At 37.4% G+C, this 19,430-nt stretch overlaps 1 protein-coding gene across 2 annotated transcripts in view; it reads right to left on the bottom strand.

Moving 5' to 3' along the window:
* Positions 1-6,212: 6,212 nt before the first annotated feature.
* Positions 6,213-19,430, bottom strand: part of COG6 (component of oligomeric golgi complex 6) — a 53,216-nt gene continuing 39,998 nt past the window's right edge. The window contains exons 14-19 of one of the 2 annotated variants that reach the window (XM_032678335.1): positions 19,086-19,217; positions 18,369-18,536; positions 16,348-16,455; positions 14,774-14,827; positions 12,267-12,346; positions 6,213-8,690 (exon numbers count right to left, since the gene is read on the bottom strand). In XM_032678335.1, coding sequence (XP_032534226.1) covers positions 8,543-8,690; positions 12,267-12,346; positions 14,774-14,827; positions 16,348-16,455; positions 18,369-18,536; positions 19,086-19,217 — 690 coding nt within the window. In that variant the 3' untranslated portion in view covers positions 6,213-8,542. The remainder of the gene's footprint in view (positions 8,691-12,266; positions 12,347-14,773; positions 14,828-16,347; positions 16,456-18,368; positions 18,537-19,085; positions 19,218-19,430) is intronic. The other variant, XM_032678337.1, reaches the window with a different exon arrangement.

Genomic DNA, 19,430 nt, shown 5'->3' with positions numbered 1-19,430 from the left:
CCTGCTGAATTTGAAACATATACATGCAGTAGGATTACTCATGTGATTAATTGTGTGCACAAGTTTCTACAGCATCAGGAACTTACTGAAGATATAAACTATGAAAAAATCAGGCACTCTCATGCTTCACCTTCTGCTACCCCATCCACGTCAGTCACCTGTAACAGAGCTCTGAGCTGATTCTAATTTCCACTTAGGTAATACTTGTAGCAACGTTTCTAGAACAAGAACATCATAACTGGAGAAAATGTATCCAGGGTTAAGCTAAAATCTCTCTTTTTCTGTATCCCAGTACACAAACAGCACGTTTTAAAACCGCTGCATTTCTGCATCCAGAAAATCAGTAAAATCAACCTCAGAAACACATGTGCTGGTCCATTCTCATTTCTCAGAAGCACGTACCTACCTGGTGAGAAAATATAACTTCAGAGGATGGGAGAAAATCACGTTAAGCCATCTCTACTGGCTGTTAAGCATTTCAGATGGAGGTGACAGTGGTAACCAGAGGATCTCAGCCTCATTTTTTGCTGTACACACTCACACTGCAGCTGCAGTCAGTGTAAGCACCTGAGCTGCTCACAGGGCAGCTGTTGAATAAGGAATGTGGAGCAGCAGGCTGGTCATGAGCTGGACTCCATGGCTGGGACTTGCAGAGCTCAGGTCTCATGACATCCTGGACATACTGAGAAGGATAGTGCCCAAAAAGATCTTGGAGAGGTCACAGCCTACACATTCTGTCCAGGAAAACACAGACGGGAATGCGTGTATGTATCTGGCTGGTTAGGTGCCCATCAAATTATTTTGTTTCTGCTGTGGTTGTGGCATTTAAGAGTATTTTAGGCCATGCTGGGATCTCTAGTTACTTAAAGCTATGCCAACCCAAGCAAACTCAGTTTCCAGTTTGCAGATAGCTGCCTCCAAATTGGTCCCCACTGTGTCGTCTATGGAGAGACGTAAGTAATTCTACAGCACAGTTAATCTCTTCTGAAGCAGTTTTCTTGATCTGATCAGAAAAGCATCGCTCTGAGCATCCTGTCCTGTGCTGCTGACACTCGTGGGAGCCATGCCCTCAACAAGAGGTGTCTTTGGGTCTCAAGCACCTGTTGGACCTGAAGTTAAGTACATGTTTACATTCCCATGAAATCACTCGGTCTTAATCATATGCTGAAGAGCTTTGCAGAGTTGATGCTGAAGTTCAATCATGTAGTGGGTGTTTGGAGGTAACTGCAGACTTGCAATGGAGAGTTAGAAAAAAAAAGTTGCTCTGCACATAACACCCTTATATTATTTATCTCTCTAGTTAATTTACAAATCTACCTGACAGATGAAATTTTTATTGTCAGCTATTTCACTTGTGATCTCTCTGGATGTTTTCTTTACTAAAGTTATCCAGAGTAAATATTTGACTTTGTCCCCTAAGCCAGTGCATACCGTTGTGTAACCTAATAAAACCTTTTATTTCATTAGCACCAGTTTATCTAATGTTCCGGACTAATTGAGAGTGGATTTCCAAGAAGAAAAAGGAAGAACATGTTCACAACTACAGACACCTCCTCACCTGTTTACAAAAGACAAAACAGGTTCTGCAGGACAGAAATATAACGGTAAAAAATACCACATCTCACCTTTCTGCAATTTTCTCAGTCCATATCAATTCCCTGAAGTAAAAGCCACATCATTCATTGTTTACATAAAAATGTAAGCTTAAAAGAAAGGTTGCTATTTTCCTCTGCCCAGTAGGGATTACTGGAGCAGATTCTGCACTTTCATGTGTGGAGATCGCCTCCTTCCCTGGGCTCTGCCTCAGTAATCAAGCAGGTGGGAAGTGACAACTGCTGTCTTGTTTATAGCCACTTGCTTCAGCAGTGTGCAACCTTTGTGAGGAAAAGGGGAAACAACAGGAAAGGCAAAACACCATGACAGCCAGTGTCTTGCTGTAATCACCTTTACATCCAGGGCCATGCAGCAGACCGGGCGATTTCGGGCAGTGTATCCCCGTGCTTGGTGTGGTCGCTGCTTTTACCCACTGTACCCACTTTGGGCTCACCTCCAGATGGTTTGGCTTTGTCGCTGCTACTCTGCGGTCTCAGTTTAATACTCAACAGGACTTTTTGGGCTACACTAGAAAACCATGGGAATACAATGCATGGCACAGGTCCTTCTCCAAGGAGCTTTGTGTCTAGGTGAAGAAAAGACATAAAATAAATGGCTCAAAACCTCTGGAGGAGTGATAACAACTTGATCCAGTACAAAATCTTCTACAGCAAAATAATTCCCTCCAAGTCCCTTTGATTTGTCTTCAACAAAATTTGAAATGGCAGCAGTAACTCAGAAATGTTGCGTTTGGACAGTTTCTACAACAGAGGGTACAAGGAGAATCAAGAAAATGAGATGACCACGCAAAACTGGTACGGACAGTAGGGACAAGACCATTCATTAAGGATTTTCCCATAATTTGGTCGTTTCTGAGGAGGATTTTCTGAAGCCATTTCTAAGGAAGAAGACCTTTAATAGCTTAGCCAGTCTTTTAAGAGTCATCTTCTGAAAATCAATCATAAATTCCTATTAAAAGTTCATGAGGCTGCTAGGCTACAAGCAAGGACACCAAAAACACTAAGGAAAAAGGGAAAAAATGATGATAATAAAATATGTGTCCTCTTCTGACTCTTACCCGCTTCTGACTCTGATCTTTTGAGGTCAACTGCAAATCCAGTGAATGAGCTCATGTTGTGCCTCTGCAGCCTGGCACCACTGCCAGGACCTCTCTGAGAGCCAAGACTCAACACAGCTTCAGCCCCACACTCTGGCCCTGCAAAACTTGCCCACAGCCAGCTAAAGGTGCGTGGCCAGCCAGGGACCAGCACCAGACGCACCCAGACAGCTCTATTTATTCTTCCCTTTTCCTTTTCTCTGTGAACTCCTGGAATGCATTTGCATATGGTGGAAAAAATGCAAACAGTAGGGAGAAGCGGCCAGGAACATCACCCTCCCTGTCACCCTCTCTGCTGGCACTTGGCTGTGTGGCTGATCGTTCATACCAGGTACCTAAGGCTCATGGGCTCATGTTGGTACCCAGGGAAGTCAGAGGAGCCCCTGATGCCTGTAGCAGGTGAAACACCTGGACATGAGATGAATTTTTGGGGTAATCCGTTTTTTCTTGAATTAAAAAAGGAAAATGTATCATCTGCACAAACTCAGTTAACACAGGCTCACAGTGAGAGGCAAAACCTGTTTTGATCAGAAAACTGGCTTGCAATGAGTACAAAATATGTCATAAACTTTCAAACCCATCTCTTCCTCCCCTTTTTCATTAATGGCCATCTTTTATCCTGTCCTAAGCAACAGCAGCAAGACTAATTAGTTTAACAAGTACAACAAATTGTTTTATTGACAAAAAAGAACGCTTTGAAATACACATTACATTCACAAAGGATTAAATTACACCTTATTATCCACTTTCCATAAAATAAAGATTACTTTGATAAATCACAACTAATGTTATCTTTGGCTGATAAGAACTCTGTACTTATTTGTGTGGCTTCTATAAATAGTGTGTTCAGATTTTTTTTCCTCCCTAAATATAGTCAATGATACAGTCTGCCAGGCATTTTCCTGTAATTTGACAATACCACATCTGTGAACTAGGCAGCAAATGAAAGCTTCATTGTCTGAATATGAAACATGCAACCGTCTCTTTCTTTTCTGTCAGCTGCTCTGCAGTAATCTATCAAACACCTTTCAGCCATATTTTACTCCATCAAGGTTTCCTTACTGCCAAAGCAGGGTAGTCAAAATAAACTCTTTTTGTTAAGCGAAAAACCATTATGGTTCATCTTTCTATTGTATGAAAAGTCTGTGTGAAAACTGTAGCATGAGGGGGTCGTACCCTCATTTAGGCCTTAATGTACACAAGATATGTCCAGTAAGGTACATTAGAGTGCATTTTCAGATGTAAAGGGCTCCTTTGCTCTTTGTCTCTCCTTAGCTTTGCACCAGAGGATTCTGCAGATTGCTGAAGATTTATCCACACCATCTCTGAGTGGGTGAACAGCGTGTTGAGGACCAAGACAGAAGCAGTGTCTCAGGTTTACTTCAGACCTACATGAGGTCTTGCATGAAGTGGACTCTTTACTCAAGGATGTAGATAGTTAGGATACTGGAAAAATATCTTTGTGTCACAAGAGGTTCACACACCTTTTGAGCATTTGGTAACAACGTACACGAGACTAGTGTGAACATCCCCACTGGAGCACCAGCTCAGCAGCCCTGGTCAGCAGCAAACACCCAGCTTAGTACAGCGCATGAGCACCTTTAAGAAAACTCTGAAGAAGTAGTTTGACTCTGAAAAACTGAAGTTGGTTTCCTACTGTGCAGTGGACAACCAGAGAGACCTACTCTGCCACATGAAGGGCCATCACCTCTCCTACACTTCAGGACACATATCCAAGTTCAAACTATATTAATTTCCCATTTTTTGAAACTCTTTCAAGAAACACATTTGCTCTGAGTTCAACTACTGCTTTGTATGCCCTGGGTGACTCAAAGCACCTCATTTTACTCCAAATATTCAAGGGTTAGAATTGGTGTAGCAGTTGCAGGGTTGGCTTGAAATTTAGTTTGCAAAGTTCTTAAGACTGGTGGGGAAAAGATGTAGTGGTTCTGGAAACTTTTAACAAGTAAATTCAATATGGGAGAGAGTTCAGTTATATGACTCTTGAAAATTCTCAGAACTGTTCAAACATAACATCAATTTAACATCCATTTGCAGCATCCAACCCTACCAGCAGCATCTACCAGCTGTTTTGGATAGGTGCCCTCATCATAAGCAAATGTCTCTTTTTCTGCATTTTCCCTCAGAAGCAGGTGACAGTGGATTTCAAATATACCCACACCTATGTCTGTGTTGCTTTGTGGAGGGTGTGTTTCACTCATGGAAATACGTCTAACCTCTTTGTTTAATTTTCAAAATTTTATAAGCTTCCCACCCCCTGGGTTGCCCACAAAGTGACTCAGCAAGGCAAGCAAAGCGATCAAGAACAGATAGAATTTTTTAAGTGAATGGAAAAGTTTAGCAGTTCTGAAAGTATCTTCCTTCAACACATATTTCAAAAACATTAATAAAAATAATTACAACTGGGTCTAACAGACAAAATGCAGGGCTAGAGTCATAAATCTTAGAGAACAGGGAGGAGCACTCTGAAATGCTGCAAAACAAATATATTATCACCCTTCCAAACCTCCCTGAGCTTCTCTTTTCCTATAATACAAAACAAAAAATCACCATGGCTGGGCTGCTGTGTGCTTGCTGTAATTAAAACAAGTTTTATATTTTATTTCCATAGTGGTGTGAACATTTATAAAGGAGGGAGGAGAAAACTGGACACATAGGAGTGAACACATAGGCATTGCCACCACTGCCGATGAACCACCTTGGTTCCAACCCAAACCCAATTCTGTATCTTGCTGTTTGCTGGATATTCTGTGGGTAATAAAGTCCTGGGATCCTGATTCTGTTTCAGGGACTCACGTATTGAAGGTCAAAGATAAGGTTCCTATATAACAAAAGGAAGAAAATTCAGACCTTGGAGTCCTCAGAAGAGCCCTCATGTTTGTGCCACAGGGCCAAACTCCTCCTTGCTTATTTTATCTCCTGCCTCCCATATTTTGCATTCATTTATGCACAGCTGCTAAATTCAAGAGAAGAAACACACCTGCCCCATCTCAGGTTACACAACAGTCATAGGGTTGGGTGCTCTCCAGGAAGATGGGAGATGTCAATTCCAAACTCCTTTGGCCCAGAACCCAGCTCTCTCACTTCCCATGAAAGTGCTCTTCGTACCAGACAACACATCTGTTCTCAGAGTGGGGCTGTCAGAGTGTCAAATGCCAATAGTGCTGCCTATTGGCAGTGTTCAAACCCCCCTTGTTTTCCTGTCTCCCCCAGTCATATCACTGCCCAGCCCAGAGTAGCGGAGTCACTCTCTGAAGCCATGGATCTCCATATAAAGTGTTCAAGGACAGAAGCAGAAAAACTGACTGACTCAGCCCAGGCAGGGGAGCAGTTTTACAGTTCCTGGTGTGGAAATCCTGGAATTTGTAAAATAAAAGGGTCAAAAATACCAAGCTAGACAAAGCAGGTCATAATCTAATCACCTTTTCCTTCCTCCTCTTAGGAAGGCAAGCAAGAGGAAATAACAACATGGAAGACAGAGTCAGTAATCAAATTTTTTATTGATGCCCTTTCTCATTTGTGACCATTGGTCATTTACTTTAATTGCACAGACCAAAATTACCAATTGACTTTGATTTGCCTAAATTACAACTTCCATAGCTTTTGCATTTTTATCAAGAGAAGACAAAATCACGGGTAAGTCTCTATATGGAATCAAAGATAGGAAGCAACTTCTTACTAATCCTCATGCAAACTACTGACTGATTATTGGAGACCGAGGTTGAGTGTAATTTCAGGAAAAAGTTCACTCTTATGAGCATGTTCATCTAATAACAAGCTAATTTATAGTCCTTTCACAACCAATGTAATTTTCATCTATTAGGTAATAATTATAGGCATATTAAGCAATATTAACATTATTAAACAACAATGAACAGCCGCCTGAATGTATACTATGGTAATGCAAAATCTGAGTAATATAAAGTGCCTTACCTGGTAAAAGAGCAGAATTTTGCATTAGAGGTTTTCTAAGATTCTAGAATTTTTTGCCTTACAGGTCTAGAGACTTTAAACAGAAGAAATCTAACATTCATATTTACAGAAAGATTTATGCCTGATCCAAGAACTCCAGGGACACTTTCACTTTTCAGTCTTTTTCTACTATACCAACAAATTACACCCATTTGGAAAAGGAGCTATTGCTTTGCTGTGGTATTACTAAAGAAGCTGCTTCTGAGCGCATTGGATGTATTTTGTGCAATGAGTTTTCCGAGAGGCTAAAATGTATTGCTGCTGCTCTTCTTATGTTTTGCTCTTTTGCAAGCATATACTAAACTGCAGACTTAGCTGCCAGTAAGTATATATTTTATATGTGGAATATTATTACTAATAAAAATGAGTTATTCAATATGAATGACTGCTCATCTCTCCCTTGATATATATAAAATAAGTCACATTTAATGTGAGAGTAAACTCAGGCAACTGTAATAATTCTGTGGCACTCATACAACAGCAAAGAGGGGTATAAATAAGTGAAATGTTTCTAACAAAACAGTTAGCTTAAATTATCTTTAAAAACCCAAATGAACAAAAGAACTAGTCACAAATTCATTTTACTAACTTTTTGTTTCCTGAAGGCTTCTCTTTAACAATACTTTCCTAAAAGAAGTCTATGTTTAAGGATGTTGCAGAAAATTATCACAAGGCCCAACAGAGAACAAGTGTCCTACTTATTTATTTTTGTCTTTTCCTGTAAGCAAAGTCCCCTACATCATAACTCTATAATGTCAGGGTTTCTACATGGAGTAGCTTCAGCTTTGCACTAAAGGAGGAAAGAAATGAATTCTTCACTTATGGCTCTCTATGCATCAGCCTGGAACATCTGCACACTCTGGCTCTCCTATATAATTCCCAAGACAACCTGTGGCTGCCACAGATGAACTAATTTTTAGGAGCACTGCTGCAGACACGTGAACCATGAAAATATCCTGGTGGATTATGAACTGAATAAATGCTTGTACTAGAGCAGATGGACTTCTTCTGCACATGAAAAGAAGTAAAACAAAAAACATAAACATGCGAAGGAGAAATGGCCATATTGCTGTGTAAGCCACTTTTCTAACCTACATTGTTATTGGTCCCAGCCTTAAGAGATCAGCAAGTTTCAACTGACAAAAGGATTCCTACTAAACAACTGCACTAAACCAAAATCCTTCCAGTAAAACAAAATTATACAAATAATTTAAAGCATTAAGTTCCAGGTTATGTAGACGCATGTAGTTCAAACATTTCTTTTTCTTACAGAAAACATAGATAATGGATTCCAAAAAAATCCACACAAATTTTGACTCAAAGATTTAATCAAGAGGATTTGCAAAAGAGCATCAAGTATTCTGAAATGATTTATGAGCTGCAAAAGTAATGCATGAGTCATTCAAAGTGTATTACTTGTATTAAAATTTCAGTTATCAGTGTTTACTGATGATAGGCTGAGAAAAAGAGTGAAAGAACAGACAATGGAGCAAACAAAAATACTGGTGAGGTCATAAGAGACACTGGTTAACTCTGTAGTTGAAAGGATTATGTACAGCAAGGAAAAAGCTTTTCTCCTTTTTCAAAGAGATTGCACATTGTCAAGGTCCATTTCCATCAGAGAAATACATTAAAATAATTTTTAATCTATATTCTATTTTCTGGCCTATAGAAAGTATTCAAGAGATACAGGAAAGACTAGACTTCTGCCGAGCAGATTAAACAAAACAGCATTCCTACATACTTTAACTATACAGTTACACATTGAAATTCAAAGCAGAAAAATAATTCAATGCAAATACAGAATTATGGATTCTGATAGATCTGGGGGAAGCAAGACTATGAAAGGAGTGCCTGAACTTGATGAGGAGATCTGTGTAGTATGGTTTCTGGATCCTTATATTCATTTGAAGGATCCATCACAGCTGCATATAACTCACTGTAGGCTCTGCAGACCAGTTCTGTTGACTGTTTTATTATCTGCTCTCTAAAAAACAAAACAAAATAACATAATTTGCAAATTGCAGGGAATATAACTCTACTACATACAGGGAATTAAAGACAGCTGTTAAAAATGCACATTAAAAATCAGTGTGAGTTGCATTAAAAAGCCCTTTTACTACAACTGTGAAAACAGTTCGAAGTTTCAAAACAAAAGGCTTCTTTCTCTCTTTGCACTGTACACAGACAAACTCACATATGATCCTGATAACCAAGAAATTACCTTCTTTATTTCTACAATGAAGCAAAAACTAGTAGAAGGATTTAACTTGCATACAATAGTTTCCCACCTGCACTTCACTGCATCTTTTAAAAGACTGATAAACTTAGTGATCTACCTTCTCCCTCCTGTGGTTTCTGACTGTCCTTTGTAAATACACACTTTTTTTTTCATCCACTAGCAAATATATTCTATTTGCTTTATATTGACAGCACCTGATAACATAATCAGTCAAAAAGAACTGGTAGAGGTCAGAGATTTAAAAGTCAACTTTTTACCAACAATGCGATAAAGTCTGTGTCCTGTTATTTTTCTGGAGCTAAATGAGCAACAACACAGAGATGCTGAATGCTAAATTTAACTGGAAAGTTTAATATTTTTTGAAGACAACCTAATAATTTTATTTTACACTGTCCGTTGAATCAGTTTACTTTAATCATCATGGTGATGTGTTTACAGTTGCAGATGCATTTTTATCTATCAGAAACAGTAGTTACAACTATTTTACAGCCAAACCCATACAAGTGGAACACAAGCAGAAGCTGATGAAACCAAGGTAACCACAAATCCAGATTCAGCCCTGCTATAATATGCAGCAAAGGAACAAAGACACCAAAACTGCATCCACTAGAATCAGAGCTGAATTCACCGTTTGGAATTGATAAGTTAAAGAAATTTCAAAGAGCAAGTACAACAAACTTTGTCTTTACAGGAAACATTAAGGAACAGAAGCTAAGAGAAAGCAGATTAAAAGAGCAAACCTTAATTTTATTCTGACACACAGTATCCAGTTTTTCAATACACAGCATCAACTGCCAGTATTACTAGGTTATGAGAATATCTGAAAAAGAGACTGGCCTTATAATAGCAAATCCAGATCCACTATTATAAGGGAAATATATTCAGGGTGTTCAGGTAAAACAACTGTCTCTGATCCCAGCCTGGGATCACTAAGCTACTGTAACATGAAATCTTTTAAGAAAGTATTGCACATGGATTTTGTATTAAACTATTGTATCAAATGAGTAAATAAAAAAAGTTTGTTAAAATATTCCACAGGACTGAACAGCATCACACAAGTCTTTCCATCAAATAATGTCAGTGTCATTAATCAGTACATTAGGATTTCAGTTGCCATAACAACATGATACATTTTAACACTAACACAAATGGCAGCACTTTCTAAAAATAGTAATTCCAGCATTCAGTTTCTGTGATCCAACACAAATGAAAAGGGCTTTTCAAGACCAACCACCATATAAATACATAGGTTAAGACTTTTTAAATGAGCAAAGAAATTTGAAAGACAAGAGCATGTCCTGGCAAAAGCTGGAAGGAATGTTCTTCATAGTCATAAAGCTTAAATGATACTGCCAGTAAGTATGTAATACACTGGTCCCTTATTAAAAGCATGTGTTCTGATTCTGAGAACAAAGACCTCAAAGGTTCCAGCTCAGCCACTGCAACTGTGGATCACAATTATTTGATTTCAAGGAAGATGTCTTCAGAATTGAAAATTTCAACTACTATAGTAAGAGATTAAAATTTGAATTCCAGTTTAATGTTTTGCTTGAATTTTGAAAAAATTTTGAATTTTCAAGGTTTATTTACTACAGAAAATATTGGCTATCAAGACTGAGGTTCTACAAGGATGCATCTCTGTAAACAGGTATTTTAACTTCAAAAGGATTGCTTGTGTTTAAAGCTACACATTTGAAGGCTAACGGACTTATAGCACTGATTATAGCAGGTTCATAAATTTCTGCATGTCAGCTGAGTTGTAGCAGCCATAGCCACCACGCTCATGCAAGGTTTCCCTCTCACCTCTCAACTGCCCACTGCTGCAAGATAATACAAATCCAGCTTCAACTGCACTGAGAGGTTTAAAAAGCTTATCCATGGGATAAGACAAAGAGTGCCTACATGACTAGTTTATCTTGGTTTGTCTGACAGAAGATGAAGTTCAGGTAATTCCACTGTGCCTGAATCTTTATGGTATCATAGAGTCTACCTCTTAAAATTGCTTCTGTGTTAGCGGTGAAAAGTTGAGGCTTTCAAAATACATTTACTGTTATTTATGACTTTTAAATAGACTCACATTAAAAAAAAAACAACAACCAAACCAAGAGCTAAAATACAGGTTTAATAGCTTGACACCAAGAAGCAGAAGTTGCAGTGTTTCACTAACATTACTGCCTTCTTTGATCTGTCCTGGAGCAGAAGAGCTCTCACACAACAGGGTCAGTTCTGTCAGCTGAGCTGCAGGAATGGTAAACAGAGACACCCAACATCCGCTGAAAAGCACCAGAATTGCCTGTGCCCAGCCATGCACCAGCTCTATGGAAGGACAGTGGAAGTCTTTGTACGAGGAGAACCTGAGCAATACAGCATGAGAGAACCTGGCAACTAGACTAGCTGATCGTTGTAGGTGCCTTAGGACTGAACTGTTCTGTTCAATTCCCAACAATATTTACTTTTCCCTTGACATATGTCATTTTTTAATTGCAAGATCCTGTAATACAATCCAGTGAGAACAGGTACTAGTAATGAAACTCCAACTACTATTGCATTATGTAAAATATGATGTGCTAGTCTCAATTTCTGATACATTCTGTAGCCTGCACTCTTCACAAAAGTGTAAAAAATAATGTCAAGAAAAGTTTTTGATCAGTGCAGCATATAATTCTCTGAGTTTAAGTACTACAGAAAGTCTTCACGTGGTTCACATTTAATTGGAAAGAAAGTCGTGGCACTTTCCCTAGCCTTAGGGTTCAGTTATATTCAAAAACAAGAGAAGAGATAAATAATAAAGTTCTCACTTCCATACTTCAAAGAAAAAAATCACTAAAAAAAATACATTAGGTGAAAAGTAAAATAATCTCAGCACAATATTCAGTGAAACAGAATGCCAATACTCTACAACAGAAGACAACAAAGTTGAAAATCTTAGAGCTGACAAAGCAGTGGGGATAAAAGAAATCTTGGAGAATTACATATTTCATCTGTCTTTGGAAAGCTTACAAAATAGTTTTAAAACAATTTACAACTGAGTTGACAAAAAATGGCCAACTCATCAGAACATGTTCAAAATAGATGAACGTAATTCATTTTGATGATGTCTATTAAATCTGGAGTAACTACTTCAGAAAGTTACAGAATTACATACTCCTCACTCCTTGTTCAAAAAGAGGAGTCAGAACAAAACTGAATTGTGACCTGAAGGACAGTGCAAATACGATCACAGCTGATAACTTGAACTCTCATCATGATCTAAAACCTAATCAAATTCATCTTTTTGACCATTATGCAAGCATAATAGAAATACAAAGGTAAGGTACTTACTTCACAGTAGCACTCAGAAGGAAATTCAGCTGGGACATTAATAGACTATCTGGAGCAGAGAGATAGCGATCAAACTGAGCCTGGGAGGGGAAGAGAATATGAGATCAACATATTAACACCTTCCTGTTATATGTAAATAGGTAAAACCACAACTTTCTGAAAAGTCATTCCATTAAAACAGGTAGAACTTAATACACCAAAATAAATGTCTAACTTCAGCATGCCTGCCACCAAAATTTTGTTTCTGACTCTGAGGAATATGAGTGAAGGGCAAATAGTGAGAATCCAGCTACGCTTCCTGTGCATCTGGTGCAGGCACGCACACATCACTGAAGATCAGACCTTGTCTATTCAGTGCAGAGGGAATACAGACATTTCAGAGAGTCCAACTTAGACGTGTTTTAAGATTTTTTTTTAACTTTTTGGCAGGGAATCATTGCTTATGCTGGGAAAACCAAGAGCAAATCATCCACTTCAGGGTTCTTGAAACTGCTTCTAAGCCTACTTCTCCCCTGCCATGTAATGTAGTGAAAAAAGGACAGTACTTTGATTCTAGTAGTGCAGAGAGGAAAACACTAAGAAAGAACATTACTGCTGTCTTCAACAATCTATTAAAGAAACTGTGGGTGCCCCATCCCTGCAAGTGTTCAAGGCCAGGTTGGATGAGGCCCTGACCAACATGGTCTAGTGGAAGGTGTTCCAAACTCCCTGTCATGGGCAGGAAGAAGATGGTCTTTAAGGTCCATTCCAACCCAAACCATTCCGTGAATGTATCATCAAACGTGTGACTATAGAGAAGATGAAACCAGTTCTTCTCACAGATGAAAACATGAGGAATACTGAATACATATTACACTAAGCAGAATTTTGATTAGATAGTGAGAGGAAAAATTCTCATCAGGAATGTCATCAAACACAGAATTGGTTACCCATAAAAGCTGTACAATCTCCATCCTTTGCATTACATACTCAGGCAGGGCCCTAGGCAAGTTTATCTGATGATGGCAACCTTCCTGAACACTGCATGATTATTCTCAAGCTAGTAAATCCTAAACCCCACATCCATCCATCATTTAAATGTGCAAAATGTAGGCAAAAGTGACTAATGAAGTCACAGTTCTCAAAAATTAATTTTTTTGGAGGATTCTGCCCTTGTTTGGAAAACAAGGGAGCTTTTCACTGAGAGGGTTATGGACTTGACTAGCACAGCATCCGCAAGCATGTATGAACAACTGAAAAGGCTGGGACCTGGAAAATAATTTGGAGGCAGTGAATCTGCTTAAAAATACTCCCTCTTGGTTTAAATCCTATTGGTTAAATCTACTGGTTTCAGAAACCAACAGATTAGGCTGATAGATGGGACTTATGTGGGTTTGATTTCAGCATACTTGCTTCTATTCTGGTTAAAGTGTGTTCACAGAAGCAGATATTAAGTAATGAAGAAAATAAAACAGTTGGATTCTTCTCCTAACTATTTAAGTGAAATTATTATGTACCACTACAGATAACAGAGCGATATATATATATGTATATATATATATAATTTAAAGGCAAGGTCCCCAAGCTACAGCCTTCAAAGTCCTTGTTGATCTACAAGGTCATGATAAATAGAAGATATTTTAAATGCAAAATTTATAAATTTTAATGAGAACACATGCTGATCTGAGTAAATCACTGAGTGCTCTGTGCCAGAGCTCTGTTCATCCAACCAGCTTGAGAATCACTGGTTTAAAATCTGAAAAGAAAAAAAGGCAGCTACGCTAACACATAAGGATTCAACATAAAATTTAAAAATAAAATCTTTAAAAAAATACTTTTAAAAAGACCTTTTTTCATGGGGGTATACATGCACTGCTGGATGAGTGGGCCTTTACAGTTAAACTTTCAGAATAAAGCTCAATTTGGCTAAGGAAGAAGAGTGACAGATCATACATTATTGTCTACTGAACTGTGATATTGTTATCTCTATGCAAAAAAGCCTTCACACACTCTAAGAAAAAATATCGGCTGATAATTTGCTTTAAAATACATAGTAGCTTTCAACTTAAAAAATATAACTTTGACATATATCAAGCATCTACCTTCTGAATAAAGCTGAACTATTTGCATAAAATCAAAGCCTTAGGACTAAAATTATAAATGATAGCAGAACCTACATTTCAAAGCAGAAGTAAAAAAAGAAACTCTGGTGATTAAAACTAATTAGAGCTAAGTATTTGCTTTTAGCAATTTAAGATGACTCATGGGATAGCATTCTTGTAAGTAAAGTTCTGTTTCTCAAGGCTTAGAAACTAATATTCTATTACTACACCTTCAGAAATAATTTATGTATTCATTACTTCAAGTGGTCAAATTACTACAAATTACGAAAGTATTCCCAGACACGTCATTCAGCTATTCTTAAAGAGTAGGATTGGTTAGATGAATATCTACTACATCACATAATTAATAGCATTCTTTCCCATGTCACAGCATCACCATCATAATATGAAAGTTTAAAATCTTACCATTGCAACCTTCAGGGACACGGAATCCATACTTGACAAATTTGAAAGAGGACCCTAAGAATCAGTAGTCAAACAAAAAAAAGGTCATACTAGCATGTAGAAAAAGTTAAACAATATAATCAGTTCAGTAGTACATTTTTATTTGGTCCTGCTACAGGATCTTAAATGTTTCAAAACTATATCACCGTATCAGTATCGAAATGCTGTTAACAGTTCATTTGTATTCTACCACTCTTAAATTAAAAGCTGAAAATACAGAGTTCTTAATATGTACTTTCAAATAATTTTCTTCCTTCTTTACCATTAAATAAGGCCAAAACTAGCCTTCCACAAGGTTTAGAATAAAAACTGAACTGCAAACTGGCCACATTCCCTTGGTGTTCCAGACTTACAGAGGACAACTTCGCTCTATTTATCTGTACTAGGACCATGCAGAATTCAGACCTGCTTCCCAGTAAATCTTCTGTGCTGGATGGCAATTCAATGTATAAATAAATGCTGTTCAACTCCCTAGCAAGTTCTGTGAAATTACTTCTGCAGCCAGGCAGCTATACAGATATATGAAAATTGCTACATGCCATTAACAACCCTAGTCAACTTGAAATTGGTTTTAGAACAGGAGATAGGCTCATTAATAGAAAACTAAGTTGAGTTATTAGTCAGATTATTTATGCATTTATTTATTCATCTTTATACATAAAAATCTGTTGAATTTGGGCACTTTATGCAAAATTATTAGCTGAAGAAACAACATAAAGCTCTCCAGCAGAGTTCTGCTTTCTCCAGAAAACACTGTTCTTCACTTTCACAAAAGATCACAAAAGGACATAGACACAGCTGAAGGGAAGAAGGGCTATATTAACACCTATAGACACATAGCAACTGTGTTTCAAAGGAGAGCGTGAGCTCTAAATTCAAGTTTTCAACTCCCTCTAAGAAATCTCAAGTTTTCACTTTGAGAATCTCACTGCCTTGGTACTAGAATAGCTACATCAATGAGTAAGGACAAAAGAAGAAACTGTTTCAAATTACTACTAAACTCATCTGCCAGTTTTTCACAGAAGAAAAAAAGCAGTAATTACCTAAAGCATGCAGGTATCTATTGACTCCATGTGTGGTGCTATAGCAAGCAATGAAGAAAGGTGAATGCCACATGCACAGCAGGTCTAATATGTTCTAGGTGTTACGGAATTGGTGGTATACCTACCCAATATTTGTCTTTTAAAGCCAGCTTGACTTAGACACTTTCTGAGGCGTATTAAACTACCTGCACAGTTATTCTGAGAACATACAGGATATCAGTGGTGCATGGAGTCTGTCGATGGGGCACAGACAAGCAGCAGAGAAGGACTGCTGCACATCTAACCTGCTAAGTTTGCCGAACACGCAGTGTAGGGAAAATCTGTAGCTGCAAGGTGCCTTTGTCCAATAGTAATATCTGGGGGTTTCTTACTGGAACCAGGACTGAGGTTTTGCTTTCAGAGGAAGCCTAATTTGCAAAAATATTAGTGCCAAAATTCTACTGGTTGGTAAGTATGCGGTAACTCATCAACACGAAAATTATAAAAGCTTACCTGTTCCGGTTTGTGTTGCTGCAGAGCATTATATATGTAACTTAGACCAGCTCTTGTTAACACGTAGGAAGCTTGCTCATTTATGAGTGTATCTAAATGAGCTTCAATCTGAAATTTTAAGCATAAAGTATTTATAAAAAGTGTGTGAGTATATTAAATGTAACAAGTTCTGGGGCTGAAAGAAATAGAAACACAAGCAAGAAGAAAAAAATACAAATAAGAAGGAGAGTGATCAACGAATAAGGAAAAACTACAAATAGAGCATAATTACTTTATCCATTTACACCTTCCATATTACCAGGAGCCAATAATAAAAATGTAAAGAATTCTTTCATGTCTGACTAATAGAAGAACGTATTTTTTTTATTTGTGAATACAACAGCACCAAAAATGAAGAACACTATAGTCCTGATCTTAAAAATTCCTATATAAGTTTATTTTCCTATAATTCTTTGAAAATATGTGATAAAAATCATTCAACTCTTATTGAAAATATTGACAATAGCATGGCACTTTTATAATAAACAAGAGACAGTCTTTAACAAGGAGAATAAAACAAACTAAATCATAATCAGTACTGATTTTAAATTCAATTTTGATAAACACGTATTTGATAAAAGCTAACTGAAAGAACAGCAGACACTGAAATTAGTTATCAATTTTTTTAACTATCTCCATATGAAAAAGGGTCATAAGAGTATTTTACATACTTAATTTAATCTTCACTTTGCAGAGAAACCTAATCCCTAAATCCAGTCTCAGCAGCAGCAATCATTTTTTAGTTTGAGCAGTCTCACTGAGACATTTGGGTATATATACATTATTACTTCATTTTTACAGATAACTACCCTACATTTCTTTTTTTTTTTCTTCCAATCCTAAAGAAAAGAAAAAAATTTATAATAACATCTAGTGAAATGTAAGACTTATTTGTCTGATATTTTAAGAGTTCACCTTTTGCTTCCTAAAATTGTTTACAAAAACACACCTTCCTTTTTAAATCAGGAGGGAAATCTTAGTATTTCAATTTGGAGATTTTAACTGTCTGAGTTCTTTTTTCTATGAAAAAAAAAAATCTTTCTCCTATTAAATATGTCATTCTAACTCCACTTGAGTAACCTACTTATGTATAATCTTAAAGATATTTTTTCAGTCTGTTTCTGTATTTTAAAAATGTTTGAAGAAAGTAAATGGTGTTAAATGCATATGCTTCAGTTCTACTGCTTATCTGAAGAATAAATCAATTGCAACATTTACTGTGAAATAAAAGCTGATAACAGAAATTAGAAATACCCTAGACAGTTTGGTGAGGTTGTCTGGTGAGGTTTGTTTCAGAAGTAAAAGGAGCTAGAAATTGTGATTAGGAGCAGAAGGTGAAAAATGGCTCACAGCCCATCCTTACTCATCCCTTAAAATAAGAAGTTGTAATTTTTTTTTCAAGTCCCCTGGCTCCAAAAGCTCTCCTGAGATATATTGTAGATCTGTTCCTGTAGCAAAATAAAAATGGGCAGTGACCAAGTTTTTGCAAGTCAATAGTTTCTAAACTTACATTTCCATTTCAAAATGGTACCACATATGAACTACTATCCTGGGATGTTAGGGGACACCAAACAAAAGAGAGGTAGAAAGCGGGACTGAAGTAGTTATGTCAGCCACACTATATTCTAGTACAAAATAGATGATGTTTGAGTACTATTTGACTGCATTTTCAGCTTCCATATGCTCTTCTCATACAGTTTGCAGATAAATATCAGAATTATCAGGATAATGAAAAAGTTCACTGATCTGGGTTTATCAGCAACTAACCCAAACAAACCTCAATCTTTTAATAATTTTTGTCTGTTTAAAATGAAAGATGCTATTTGCTCATGGTCTCTGATAAGAAGTCCTCTTACCCCATTTCCCCAATTTAGAATTGACCCAAAGCCAACATTATCAAAGATAAATATGTTCACATCACAACTTACAGTCTGCAAAGATCAGTAATAAGTTCATTTTCTTTCGAGGCTGTTAAAGCTTACCTGAAACTGCAACATTTCTAGACGTTTGTCAGTGAATTCAAAGAGAGCCAAAGTAGTCTTCATCATATAGAGCGAATTCACCATAAAGGTTGCCATATCGGCTGTGCCCAAATTACTTGCAGACATAGTACACATCTGTAACAACGGATCTAGCACACAAGACAGAACCTAAAATAGCAAATACACAGAAAAGAGGGAAGGGAGGGAGGAAATCATGTCACACAAGGCTTCTAACCTCATTCTGTCTCTATCACGTATTTATTCCCCAAAGCAGAATAAAGAGGAATGAGAGTTTCCAACTGTGAAAACAGTTTTCTACTGTATTTGTCAGCAGGTGATCAGCTACCACAGTGATGGGGAAAGTATAAAAACCTGATAAGAACAGATTCCAACCTAGCAGGAGAAAGAGTAACCCAGATTAGATAATTGGTAATTGTGCAATCTTGAGGATGTATTTACTTAATGGAGTAGTAATTGCATAACAGAATTTAGATACAGCGTTAAGAGTAGCACTCCATACCGTACTATAATTATCCACTTTGTTAGTCACCCTCTTATTCACATTACAAACTCCGGTTTGGTGGAAAGCTCCAAAATGAGACCAGACAAAAAGATTACCATTCCACTTATCTTTTGAGCACTGGAATTAACTTACATATCCTTTTTCCCCCCTCCCTCCTCTTCACACACACACAGAGCAGTCAAACATTCTTATACCTGCACAAAGTCAGCCTGACGGGCATCCAGCGGAATAACAGATGAGTCATGAGACGCCAGAACCTCCCGTAGCAAGTTAAGTGTCTGATTTAGCGCAGAGCTTGGGCCAAGATCAGGAGGTGGGAGTTCAACCTGAAGAACAGGTTTTGTAGTTTTTTTAATAATTTAATTTACAGCAAACACCATCCAATCTGTTAGCACAAATGCAACCAGCTAAAAAGCAATGCTAAATTTATGCTTTCATTCAGACTATACCTATTTTATGATCTGGAGAAACTCAAACACTACCGGTTTTGGTAGAGGAAAAAAAATACATTTACTAGATTAGGTGCCAAAGAGTAGCCA

This window comes from Chiroxiphia lanceolata, chromosome 2 (genome assembly GCF_009829145.1).
Source record: "Chiroxiphia lanceolata isolate bChiLan1 chromosome 2, bChiLan1.pri, whole genome shotgun sequence".
In the NCBI taxonomy this organism is placed as follows: Eukaryota; Metazoa; Chordata; class Aves; order Passeriformes; family Pipridae; genus Chiroxiphia; species Chiroxiphia lanceolata.
Note: the sequence above shows the minus strand (reverse complement) of the source record. Positions and strands in the feature narration are given on the sequence as shown.